At 35.5% G+C, this 14,416-nt stretch overlaps 1 protein-coding gene across 1 annotated transcript in view; it reads right to left on the minus strand.

The window, feature by feature from the left end:
* The window catches only part of TOGARAM1 (TOG array regulator of axonemal microtubules 1), an 87,541-nt gene that overhangs the window by 39,686 nt on the left and 33,439 nt on the right, over positions 1 to 14,416 (minus strand). The window contains exons 7-8 of the mRNA XM_007467371.1: positions 14,234 to 14,334; positions 10,427 to 10,579 (exon numbers count right to left, since the gene is read on the minus strand). Of these exons, the coding sequence (XP_007467433.1) occupies positions 10,427 to 10,579; positions 14,234 to 14,334 (254 nt within the window). The remainder of the gene's footprint in view (positions 1 to 10,426; positions 10,580 to 14,233; positions 14,335 to 14,416) is intronic.

The raw sequence follows: 14,416 nt of genomic DNA on the forward strand, positions 1-14,416 counted from the left end.
TGTGGCATCTTCCCGGACCAGGGCACGAACCTGTGTCCCCTGCATCGGCAGGTGGACTCTCAACCACTGCGCCACCAGGGAAGCCCAACTCAATAAATATTTATAATTAGAATACCATTGTATATTCTTGCCTCCTTTGTCATAGATTAATTGACTGTAGGTGCGTGGGTTTACTTCTGAGCTCTCTATTCTGTTCCATTGATCTATATGTCTGTTTTTGTGCAAATACCACGCTGTTTTGATTACTGTAGTGCTGCAGTATTGTTTGAAGTCTCAAAGGGATATGCCTCCAGCTTCATTCTTTTTTCCTCGGATTGCTTTGGCAATCCTGGATGTTTTGTGGTTCCATAAAAATTTTAGTATTATTGTTCTAGTTCTGTGAAAAATGCCATGCGTATTTTGACAGGGATCACATTAAACCTGTATAGTTTGCTTTGGGTAGTATGGACTTTTAAACATTAACTCTTCCAATCCAAGAGCACGGGGATAGCTTTCCATTTCTTAAAATCATCATCAGTTTCCTTTATCAATGTTTCAGAGTCTTCGGCATATAGGTCTTTCACTCATTTCATTTCTTCATTTTGCCACACCATGAGGCATGTGGGATCTTAGTTCCCCTGGCAGTGATCGAACTCATGTTCCCTGCATTGGAAGTGTGGAGTCTTAACCACTGAACCACCAGGGAAGTCCAGTATTTTTTTTTTGACGTGATTTTAAATGGGATTTTTTTTTAACCTTCTCTTTCTGATATTTCATTGTTACTGTAAAAAATGTAACAGATTTCTGTATATTAATCTTGTATCCTGCTACCTTGCTGAATTCATCTATTAGTTCTAATAATTTTTGTGTGGAGTCTTTAGGGGTCTCTATATAGAGTATCATGTCATCTGCCAATAGGGACAGTTTTACCACCTCCCTTCCCATTTGGATACCTTTTGTTTCTTTTTCTTGTCTGATTGCTTCCAATACTATGCTCAATAGAAGTGGTAAGAGCAGGTATCCTTGTCTTGTTCCTGAATTTAGTGGGAAGGCTTTTAGCTTTTCACCATTAAGTATTATGTTGGCTGTGGGTTTGCTGTAAATGGCTTTTGAGATATGTTCCCTCTATACCCACTTGGGTGAGAGTTTTTACCATGGATGGATGCTGAATTTTATCAAATACTTTTTCTGCATCTATTGAGATGATATATGGCTTCCTGTTGATGTAGTATTGATATATCACATTGATTGATTTATTATGATGAACCATCCTTGTGACCCTAAAATGAATCCAACTTGATCGTGATGTATGATCCTTTTTATGTATTGTTGGATTCAGTTTGCTAATATTTTGGAAAGGTTTTTTTTGATTGATTGATTTGGCTGCATTGGGTCTTAGTTGTGGCACGCAGGATCTTTGCTGCGGCACGTGGGATCTTTCATCGCAGCACGTGGGATCTAGAGTGTGCAGGCTCAGTAGCTGCGGTGCAAAGGCTCTCTAGTTGTGGCTCATGGGCTCTAGAGCGTGTGGGCTCAGTAGCTGCAGCACACGGGCTTAGCTGCCCCACGGCATGTGGGATCTTAGTTCCCCGACCAGGGATCAAACCCACGTCCCCTGCATTAGAAGGTGGATTCTTAACCACTGGACCAAATCAAAAAATATTTGCTAATATTTTGTTGAGGATTTGTACATCTATGTTTATGAAACATATTGATCTGTAATTTTCTTTCTTTTTTCTTTTCTTAATGTCTTTGTCTGGTTTTGGTATCAGGGTGACGGTGGCTTCACAGAATGAATTAGGGAGTGTTCCCTCCTCTTCAATCTTTTGGAATAGTTTGAGAAGGATAGGTGTAAGGTCTTATATGTTTGGTAGAATTTCCCAGTGAACTGTCTGGTCCAAGATTTTTGCTTGCAGAGAGCTTTTTAAATTACAGATTCTATTTCACTTCTAGTGATCAGTCTGTTCAAAATATGTTTCTTCTTGACAATTTTGGCAGGCTGTATATTTCTAAAAGTTTGTCCAATTTGTTGGCATATAACTCTTCATAGTATTCTTCATGAGTTTTTGTATTTCTGTGGTATCAGTTGCTATTTCTCTTTACCTTCTTATGTTTTTTCGGTGTCCTCTCTCTTTTCTTCTTGGTGAGCCTGGCTAGAGGTTTGTCAATTTTGTTTATCTTAAAAACAAACAAAACAGCTCTTGGTTTTATTGATCTCTTTTTTTTTTAATCTCTATTTCCTCTCTGATATTTATTTATTTCCTTCCTCCTGCTGGCTTTGGGTTTTGTTTGTCCTTCTTCTTCTAGTTCTTTTAGGTGGTAGGTTAGGTTGTTTATTTGAGATTTTTCTTGTTTCTTGAGGAATGTCTGTATTGCTATAAACTTCCCTCTTAGAAATGCTTTTGCTACATCCCATAGATTTTGTAAAGTTGTATTTTCATTGTCACTTGTCTTGAGGTATTTTCTGATTTCCTCCTTGGTTTCATCGTTTACCCACTGGTTTTCTACTACCATGTTGCTTAGTATCCATGTGATGGTTTTTTTTCCTATTTTTCTTTCTGTGGCTGATTTCTACAATTTCATACCATTGTGGTTAGAAAAGATGCTTGAAATAATTTCTATCCTCCTAAATTTGTTGAGGCTTGTTTGGTGACCTAGTATGTCATCTATTGCAGAGAATGTTCCATGGGCACTTGAAAAGAATGTGTATTCTGGGTTTCATCAATGTAGTGTCCTATAGATATCAATTAAGTCCAACTGGTCTATTGCATCACTTAGGATTTCTGTTCCCTTATTGACTTTTTCTCTGGAAATCTGTCCATTGATGTCAGTGGGGTGTTAAAGTCTCCTAGTATTATTGTATTCCTGTCAGTTTCTCTCTTCATGTCTGTTAGTATTTGTTTTATATAGTATATTTAGGTGCTCCTATACTGAGTACATATATGTTAATGAGAGTAATATCCTTTTCTTGTATTGATCCTTTTATCATGATATAATGTCCTTCTTTGTCTTTCTTTATGAACTTTGTTTTAAAGTCTATTTTGTCTTTAGAAAATGGACTTGAGGACATGGGGTGGGAGGGCAAACCTGGGGTGAAGTGAGAATAGCATCGACATACACACACTACTGAATGTAAAACAGTTGGCTGGTGGGAAGCAGCAGCATAGCACAGGGAGATCAGCTCAGTGTTATGTGATGATCTAGAGGGGTGGGATAGGGAGGATGGGAGGGAGGCTCATGAGGGAGGGGATATGGGGACATGTGTACGCATATGGTTGATTCGCTTTGTTGTGCAACAAAAACTAACACAGTATTGTGAAGCAATTATACTCCAACGAAGATTTATTTAAAAAAGAAAAAAAAAGTCTATTTTGTCTGAGTATTGCTACTCCCACTTTCTTGTTATTTCCATCTGCATAAAATATCTTTTTCCATCCCCTCACTTTCAATCTGTATGTGTTCTTTGCCCTAACGTGAGTCTCTTGTAGGCAGCATGTTGTAGGTTCTTGTGTTTTTATCCAATCTGCCATTCAGTGTCTTTTTTTTTTTTTTTTTTTTGTGGTACGCAGGCCTCTCACTGTTGTGGCCTCTCCCGTTGCAGAGCACAGGCTCCGGACGTGCAGGCTCAGCAGCCATGGCTCACAGGCCCAGCCGCTCCGTGGCATGTGGGATCTTCCCAGACTGGTGCACAAACCCGTGTCCCCTGCATCAGCAGGTGGACTCTCAACCACTGCGCCACCAGGGAAGCCCCCATTCAGTGCCTTTTGATCGGAGTATTTAGTCCATTGATATTTAAAGTGATTATTAATAGGTATGTACTTATTGCCATTTTAAACCTTGTTTCCCAGTTGATTCTGTAGCTCTTCTTTGTTCATTTCTTCTTTTTGTTTTTCTTTTTGTGGTTTGATGATTGTGTATTATGTTGGAGTTCCTTTCTTTTTGGTTTTTGTGAATCTATGTATGTTTTTGATTTGTGTGATAAACTTGCTGGGTAGAGTATCCTAGGTTGTAGGTTTTTCCCTTTCAGGACTTTGAATATATCATGCCACTCCCTTGTGGACTGCAAAGTTTCTGCAGAGAAATTAGCTGATAGCCTTATGGAGGTTCCCTTGTAACTGACTCTTTGACTCTTTGTTTTTCTCTTGCTGTCTTTAGAACCCTCTCCTTAACTTTTTCCATGTTAATTATATGTCTTGGTGTGGGTGTTTGGATTCATCTTGTTTGGGACCCTCTGTGTTTCCTGTACCTGGATATCTGTTTCCTTCTCTATGTTTGAGAAGTTCTCAGTCTCTTCAGCAAGTGGTGCTGGAAAAGCTGGACAGCTACATGTAAATTAATGAAATTAGAACACTACCTCACACCATATTCAAAAATAAACCCATAAAGACCTAAATGTAAGACATGACACCATAAAACTTCTAGAACAGTACATAGGCAAAACATTCTCAAACATAAATTCTACTAATGTTTCTTAGATCAGTCTCCCAAGGCAAAAGAAATAAAAGCAAAAATAAACAAATGGGACCTAATCAAACTTAAAAGCTTTTGCATAGCAAAGGAAACCATAAACAAGATGAAAAGACAACCTAGGGAATCAGAGGAAATATTTGCAATTGATGTGACCAACAAGGGTTAATATCCAAAATATACAAATAGCTCATAAAATTCAGTATCAGAAAGACAAACTCAAAAAATGGGCAGAAGACCTAAACAGAAATGTCTCCAAAGAAGACATACAGATGGCCAATAGGCACATGAAAAGATGCTCAACATTGCTAAGTATTAGAGAAATGCAAATCAAAATCACGAGGTACCAGTCAAAATGGCCACCATCAAAAAGTCTACAAATAATAAATACTGGAGAGGAGGTGGAGAAAAGAGAACACTTGTACATTGTTGGTGGGACTGTAAATTGGTGCAACCATGATGGAAAACACTATTACATGATCCGGCAATTCCGCTCCTGGGTATATATCCAGAAAAAAATGAAAACACTACTTTGAAAAGATACATGCACCCTAATGTTCACAGCAGTGCTATTTACAATAGTCAAGACATGGAAAAAACGCAAGTGCCCATCAACAGATGACTGGTTTAAGAAGATGTGATGTATATGTATATATTATATACATATATGTATACATACATACATATATACACATACACGATGGAATATTACTCAGCCATAAAAAAGAATGAAATATTGCCATTTGCAGCAACATGGATTGATCTAGAGAATATCATACTAAGTAAGTCAGAAAGAGAAAGACAAATATTATATGCTATCACTATATGTGGAATATAAAAAATAATATAAATGAATCCATATACAAAACAAAAACAGACTCACAGACATAGAAAACAAACTTCTGGTTACCAAATAGAAATGGGAGGGAAGGGAGGAATAAACTAGGAGTATGGGATTAACATATACACACTACTATACATAAAATAGATAAGCAACAAGGATTTACTTTATAGCACAGGGAACTATATTCAATATCTTGTAATAACCTGTAATGGAAAATAATCTGAAAAATATATATATAATTGAATCACTTTGCTATATATGTAAAACTAATACAACATTGTAAATCAACTATACTTCAATTAAAAGAAGAAACCTAGTTCAGACTAGGCACTAGAGAGAAAAGAAACCTTGAAACACTTAAGAAGTTTATACATGCCAAGGTTAAGAGTGGGAAAGATGGCACTTCCCTGGTGGTGCAGTGGTTAAGAATCCTCCTGCCAATGCAGGGGCCATGGGTTTGAGCCCTGGTCCAGGAAGATCCCACATGCCACAGAGCAACTAAGCCTGTGTGCCACAACTACAGAGCCTGTGCTCTAGAGTCCGTGAGCCACAGCTACTGAGCCCACGTGCCACAATTACTGAAGCCCGCATGCCTAGAGCTCATGCTCTGCAACAAGAGAAGCCACGGCAATGAGAAGTCCATGCACTGCAACCAAGAGTAGTCCCCACTTGCCACAACTAGAGAAAGCCCAAGCACAACAATGTACACCTGACACAGCCAAAAAGAAGAGAGTGGAAAAGATATACAAGAAAATAATCACCACATGATAATCAACCAACAAAAGGATAACTCTGAAGGAAAGCTTCTAACCCCCAGGAACAGATCAAGTCAATTTTACAGCAATCTGTACTTTCCTAGGTTAACTTCTAGCTCAGTTTGTGATTATTTATTTAATTATCCTCTCTCCTACTAGACTGTAAGCCCTATGGGTACAGGACCTATGTCTAGTTTTGATTATCATTCTTTTCCAGAGACCGTTAGTACAGTGCTTGGCACATAGTAGGTGCTCAATAAATGTTAGATGAATGTTATAAGGCAGAAAAAATGGAAAGCAAAATATAATTAATTTAGGGTCAACCGACAGAAACATCAGGTAGCCCCAAAAACTGTTTGGTGACAAAGAGAAACAAATCTCAGTAAATGGAACAATTTGCTCCACAATAGTTCACAAACATAAAATTTATACATAAACTATTAAGAGATGATTGATAATTAGACAAATCTCATGAGGAAACACATAAAAAACATATTTAAGTAGCTTAATTTCATTTATAAGAGAGGCTGACATAACACCATTTTTTGGTTTTTATTTTTACCTTAACAAAACAAAGCTTTTTTTTTCAATCATGTAATATTCGTTCTTGAAACAGGGGAGAGGTTCTGCTCCATATAATCCTTACTCAAGGACCAGGGTTCATCACCTAGAACATCAGAATCATAGTGGCAGGAGGAAGATGGAAAAAGAGAATCATGAACCTGTTCTAAAGCCCTTCTACCTACATGTCACTTCTGATTATGTTTCATTGGTTAAAGAAACTCATGTGATCATCTAACTGCAAAGGGTCAGAGAAGTGTATTGCTGCTGATTAGCCAAAAGGAGAACTGGAAATAATTAATGAGCAGCGATCATAACATCATTTTTAATGTTACTTTTACTTTTTACCCTACAGTTTCTTCTAAGCAAAGAATTACTGAAAGAAATATTGCTCAAATCTCAATTCTAACATGTAAAGAAAAAGTATGCTTAAAAGATTTTTTGCATATGAACTATCCTTATATAATCTTTTTTTGTTGTTATTTCTGTCCCATTCATTCAGACAGAGAAAGAGAAAATATTAACTCATGGAATCTAGTTGGCTAACACTCTTTAAGCATCCATCTTAATCACTTTCTCAAATCATTAATTGGGGCTCCAGGTTAATATGCTAGAAAATGGGCAGGTTCAAAGGGACAACCAGCAGAGAAAAGGAAGAAGAGGTGGTTCTGAGAGCTAATCCTAAAAAAGTCTGAAGTTTCTTGTAAAAGGAATCCATTCACATTTGCCACTCATTGCCAATATTTCTTTTGGAAGTTTTTTTTATTCCTTTCAGCACTGCACTCAATATTTACTTTAACCTGATTATTTGAGGATGCAAGTTTTGTCTGATTGTGCCCAAGGCCACACTATTAGTTTTGGTTGGCTCATCACCACTCCATTCATTTAACATGTGGCACGGACACCATTATATACAAAGCATAACAGGGATATAAAGATGACAGTATCTTAACTTTATCTTATACTACTCCAGACCAGAAACATGGGGAAAGCTCCCTAAAGAAATGGCTTTTAGCCAGTATTCAAAAAACAGACATAATCTGGACACATTAAGATTAGGAAAGGGCATCAATGAAGACTGTACATACAAACCAAGAAAACTTCTAGTATTAAGAATTCTAGAGCATTGGGCATGAAAAGAAGTATAGTGAGAGGTAATTCAAGAAAGGTAAGCTGAGGCAAGATTTATTAAGGGTCTTAAAAATTATGCTACAGAGTAGGAAATTTATTCTGTGAAAACCACTCAAGGTTTTGAGTACGGAAGAGATGATGACTGTACCTTAGAAAGATAATTCTGGAAGAGTATGTAGCCTTAGTTAAAAAGAAATGAAAATAAGTGATAAAATGTCTTATCACAAGGCTACTGTAATTATCCAGGGAAGAAGTAATGAAAGCCCAAATTAAACTGAAAAGAATTGGTAAGATTGGTCACTGCCTGAACTTGGAGGATAAGGAGAAGTAGAAAAGATGACTGTAAAGTTTTACGTCTCCGTAACTGGGAAAATGGTAATGCTGCTAATAAAAATAGATTAAAAAGGAGGAGGAACAGGTCCAGAAAGGAAGGTAAGTTTGGTTTTGAACATGTTTATTCTTGTTGGCCAGATAGACCTAGTATATGTTTGGTTTAGAGTTGGAAGTGTGAGTGTGAAGTAGTTTTCTGGAGTAGAATTAACTATTGATCAAAGACACAAATATTTTTATGAGTCTGTTGCCCAAAACAAAAAGAGCCACTGGCAGTAAATGAACATATTCAGCAATTATTTAAAAACAATTAAATTATACTACCTTTAGGAAGAAAAGTATTTTTACATTTGATTTTTTTATATAAGAAATAAAATATATAAGTAAATATGAAAAAATCCTGTCATTCTCTTTTGTAAAAACAATGGACAAATTATCTCTCCTAAAAAGAACAGATACTATGAATTATATTAAGGATTAAATTTTAAGAAATTTACCAAAAAAACAAAAACAACAACAACAGAAAACAAACACAAAAGGTTTCTAATCAAGTTCCCTCTTACTGAATTTGTGTTAGCTCCACAAAAAATATACATGTCTAAAATGCCTGATTACCTGCACATGTATGACTTAAGGTGACCAGAAACAAGAGAAGTTGACCTTATGATAACCAAGATTGCTACACACAAAAAAATGACAGCTCCTTACATTTACTGGTAGGCCACAATTGACTTCTGTTTACTCTATTGAAATATTTATACCCTTCAGAATCACTCCCTCTTTGTTTTTTGACCCACCTCCTAGAATAACAAAACTAAAAACAAAAATAAACAAATGGGACCTAATGAAACTTAAAAGCTTTTGCACAGCAAAGAAAACCATAAACGTGAGGAAAAGACAACCCTCAGAAGGGGAGAAGATACTTGCAAATGAAGTAACTGACAATGGATTAATCTCCAAAAATATACAAAGAGCTCATGCACCTCAATATCAAAAAAACAATAAATGCTGGAGAAGGTGTGGAGAAAAGGGAACCCCTTGCACTGTTGGTGGGAATGTAAATTGATACAGCCACAGTAGAGAACAGTATAGAGGTTCCTTAAAAAGCTAAAAATAGAGCTACCATATGATCCAGCAATCTCACTCCTGGGCAAATATCTGGAGAAAACTATAACTCGAAAAGATACATGCACCCCAATGTTCACTGCAGCATTATTTACAATAGCCAGGACATGGAAGCAACGTAAATGTCCATCGACAGATGAATGGATAAAGAAGATGTGGTATATATATACAATGGAATATACTCAGCCATAAAAAAGGAATGAAATTGAGTTATCTGTAGTGAGGTGGATGGACCTAGAGTCTGTCATACAGAGTGAAGTAAGTCAGAAAGAGAAAAACAAATGCCATATATTAATGCATATATGTGGAATCTAGAAAAATGGTACAGATTAACCTATTTGCAGGGCAGGAATAGACACGCAGACATACAGAATGGACGTGTGGACACAGGAGAGGGAGGAAGGGGTGGTGGGATGAATTGGGAGATTGGGATTGACATATATACACTACCATGTGTAAAACAGATAGCTAGTGGGAACCTGCTGTATAGCACAGGGAGCTCAGCTTGGTGCTCTGTGGCGACCTAGATGGGTGGGAGGGAGGTCCAAGAGGAAGGGGATATATGTATACATACAGCTGATTCACTTCATTGTACAGCAGAAACTAACACAACATTGTAAAGCAACTATACCCCAATAGTAAAAAACAACAACAACAACAAAACAAAATCACTTCCTCTTTACCCTGAGGAAAAAAATTTAAATGCAGCTGAAACAGGATCTCTGAAAAAAACAGAGCAGTCACAGAAGTGCTCCTTGCTACTAAGTTTAAAAAGAAAAAAAAAGGAATGTAAATTATTAAATAACAAGGAAGCTTCCCAGGTTCTACCACAGGGAAATTATATTCCTGTTTCCACAGTTTTACTCCATAGTTACAACCTAGGTAGGTACCTGGGAGTCTTTTGTTCACATGATTTCTCCGTCACATTTTAATGTTAAAATGTCTGTATGTGTGTGTATGCGTGTGTGTATCCCGGGGTTAAAGGTCAGCAGGGAAACCCTAGTTTTAACCTCTTGGGTAATAGCTTCCCTGCACTGGCTCCTCAGACAAAACCATAAATTAGTATGTGAACCTATGTGTTCTCCTATTTGGCAAAATTATTCAAACAACAACACAGCAGCAGAAGGGTAAGAAGAAAAATCTCAAAACTGAGAAACCTCAGTTAGTTTTTCTTTATTGGCATGCTTACAGAGAGACACTGAATCTTAAAAATGAACTTATGAAATTTACTAACCTTTTGTATGCTTATAATGTCTTGGGTGTTCCTTATTTTGTATTTTTAAAACACTAGGTGAAATGTCATGTGACCTATCATCTTCAAAATCACCACATCCAAACCCATAGTTCACACGTTGGCCAATTATGCTTACATTGGATGTTGTAATCCCTATAAAATAAATAAAACACATAAAAATATTTATTTGAATGATGTAATACCATAGGTACATATCTCTCCTCTAAATCTATCTTGGCTTCTAAACTTTTAAAAAGGTTCAATAACATAATATTAAAAATTATAACATTACAGTAATTTTTAAAAGTTTTATCTTATTTAAAATTTTTATAATACTTTTTACCTTACTAGCAGATCAGAACATTTATTATAAGCCATACTATCACATTTTATAAAAGAGGCTTTAAAATTACAATGAAATACAAAATTCAATGTTTGAAAGAGATAATCAAATATATATATTTTTAAAACATGACAGGCATTTAATGTTTAAATGACATTTTACACTTTACAGCAAAACAGAATTTTTTTAAATCTAGAATTTTTAAACTGCTTCCTGAGAGAGGCCTATATTCTCCATTTCTCTCTTTTCTCCCACTCTCATGGTCTGGCTTGTGAGGCAATAAACTATATAGGAAAGGAGCTCAGATTCTGGAGTTATGCTTCCTGGCTTTAAATCATAGCACTGCCACTTAAATTGCTGACAGAAGCTGGTCAAGACACTTAAGCTTATTTGTAAAATGGGGATAATAGTAGTAGCTCTTCCAGAACCTCTGTGAGGATTGAATGAAGAAAATGCAAAGGGGTTATTAGTACAGGGACTAGTGTACCATAAATATACAAATGTTATATTCCTAGTTAAAAACAAATCAAACCCTAATGTAGGCCTCCTTTTAATAAATACCTAAAATTTTAATCTACATTTTAATGTTTAAACTGAACACCCTATACTAATACTTTGCAGCTGTTAAAACCACAAAACTACTAAATGGAAAATCCTAGGCAATATGTATTTAAGTCACCATCCATTTTTATGTATAGCTGCCATGTAAACCATTAAGTAATACCAATAAAATATAATTTGTTTTTAATACTATGGAGGGTATTTTAATAAAAACAGGACAGCAGGGAGAGGAGGTGGCTGGTGGCTGCTGGGCTAGAGAGTACTGAAGAGTATAGGGCACTATGTCAGATTCATTGAGAAAGATTTAAAAACTATCTGCTATTAAATGATAGAGACTAAATTCTTCTTAATTTTGATAGTTAATTCATAAAGTAAGCCTCATAAAGATATTGGCTTTGGATGGAAATGCTTTCTACTAATAGTTGATACTAAAGCTACGGGAAAAAAGTTTGCTAAAACAACATTCAGGAAATTCAGCACAATGTGCTATAGTAGATAGTAGTGGAATCTATGTGGAAATCTTTATTGGAAATGCTGATGTGAAGACAGAATGAATTTATAATTTTTATGTAATTATTTTTGTTTTTATCTTCAGGTAGTCCTTATTCTGAGCATTACCATTTTTATGTTTCACCAACTAAACAACAATAAACTTGTAGAAATCACTTGCTTACTGAAAACAAAACAAACCCTATCCCAAAGAAACAAAAAAATGTAAACCCAAATTTATAAAATCCTAAACCATCAGCAACTTAACATTTTGGAAGCATATTAAATTTAACCAAGAATATCTTACAGTAAATACAATAACAGTGTTTCTAAAACTTGATCCTAGAAATACCTAACTTATTTGTTAAAAATGCAGATTTCTAACTCTGAAGATTGATTCAGTAGGTATAAGGTGAGGCCCCAAAACCTGTATGTTATATGCATTCCTAGTGACTCCTAGGATTAGGCAAACTTGACTGACTATTAAACAAGTTTAGGAAACATTGAACATCGCATACAGAAGCATGTATTACTGTAAGACCTATCACTCCACTAAAATTTAAATGACTCACAAGGTCATACAACTAGGGTCAGAGGGAAACTCAAATCTCGGTTTTCTAAATCTACCCTTTTCTAATTCCAAGAATATTCTTCCAAAAGAGGGTTCCATTTTTATAAACTAGATACAACCTGGCAACAAAGTGTCTCTTCAAACATATAATTATTTGTAAAGTAATAAATAATTTATTAGGATAATCAACCTTAAAAAAGAATTAAAGAATAAGTTTATGTATTATATTTCTTTGGGTCCTCCCCTTTAGAAGAACAAATACTTACCAAGTGCCCACTATGTACTAGGTGCTTTATATATGTTATATACTTAGATCTTCACTACCCTTCTCAAGGTTTACATCATCAGATGAGGGAACTAGTTTCAAAGCAATTAAGTAACTTGCACAGAGCAAGAATATGATTATTAAAATATCAAACTGGGATTCCAGCTGGGATCTTTCAGACTCCAAAGCACATATACATTGCCTTCCTGTGCCTAGTAGAATAACTATCTCTTAGTCTAACACACAAGCTTTGTGGAAGCCAGTATACCAGACACACCATAGCTGAGTTGGGCTTTTATAATTATGACAGGCACTTGTTGGCAATCAGGGGTAAATAATCTCTGGGGATCAAGAATCTGAGAGTCCAAAAAAGTAAAATACTTTTTACTCATATAGTGCAATACCACTATAAAAATGTCAGTGCAAAATGTAATGATATTACAAAAGAGGTAATATCAATTTTATTTGTGAATTGGGAAGGCTTCCCAGAGAAAGCAACTGAGTTGTTCTCACAGCTGAATGGGGTGTGGTGTGGATTTGAGTTCATCCAGAAGAAACAGTATGTGCAACTGCAAAGAGATAGGAAATGGTACTGAAGGTGGTTTGATTTAAATGGATCACAACATACAAAGCAGGAAATGAAAATGAAGCTGGAGATGTCTGCACGGCTCTGATCAAAGAAGAATGCTCTGAATAAATTTAGGCTAGGTAATATAGTCAGTTTTGCATTATGGGAAAGGGATTGTAAGTGGACGAGACTGAAGCCGGAGAGAAATGTTAGGCGGCTAGGTAAAAAATGAGTAAGAGTGATAGTGGGAATTACAAAGAGATGAAATTAAGATATATTTAGGAGGAAGAAATTTAAAATCTTAGCAAACAGTTAGATACACACACAGCTTTTTAGGAAAGTAATTATAAGGTAAACTTTAAGGTTGTTAGGACTTTCACACTGAGATCATGCGAAAATAAATACCATATCCCAACTTGCTACAATTAATTCATAATTCAATAGTTTTACAAATCATAAAGAAGAACATACAGTTCCCATCCTAAATTGATCAGAATTCAAATATTTTTCTAATTTATTACTAATACCTGAATCTATTTTCTAAGAACTGCTGTTATAAATTAGTGATTTCCAGGTTAGTTTGCAAAATGCTTAACACAGGATATTTACACTAGTTAAATATTATTTTTAAAAGAAATTGTCTTTTGTGGCCCCAGGTGGTTTCTAAACTATTCTGCACTTTAGAATCACCTAGAGAGCCACCTAGAGAGTTCTCAAAAACTTTGATGGCCAGGTCATATTCTGTATCAATTAAATCAAAATGTCTTGGTGTAGGAGCCAGAACGGGTAACTTATGGGTTTAAAGGGGTATCAATTATTCAGGTAAGTATTTTTTCTTCCAAGAATAATAAGTATTCTTGCCAAAATGGCCTTTTAAGGAGTTAAGAAGATGGTTAGTCTTAATTAGTAATTACAAAAATTCTAAATCTAAAATACATTTGCCATCATTTTTTAATCATTTAAAAATCATACTTTCTATAAAACATATTTATAAAACAGTCATAGAATACCTGCACTGGGGCTTTGTTCAGCTACCTGAGAGTTCTTATTCTTTGCAGAAGAAAGTCTTGTTAGACAAGGTTTTGATCCAAATGTTGGAAATATGTCTGACCTACAATGAAACAAAGTAATTTCAATAAACATTGAAGATCTAGAGCTATTCAGCATTCTTATATCAAACATTCTCTATACTT

The sequence above is a fragment of the Lipotes vexillifer genome, unplaced genomic scaffold (assembly GCF_000442215.2).
Source record: "Lipotes vexillifer unplaced genomic scaffold, Lipotes_vexillifer_v1.1 scaffold190, whole genome shotgun sequence".
In the NCBI taxonomy this organism is placed as follows: Eukaryota; Metazoa; Chordata; class Mammalia; order Artiodactyla; family Lipotidae; genus Lipotes; species Lipotes vexillifer.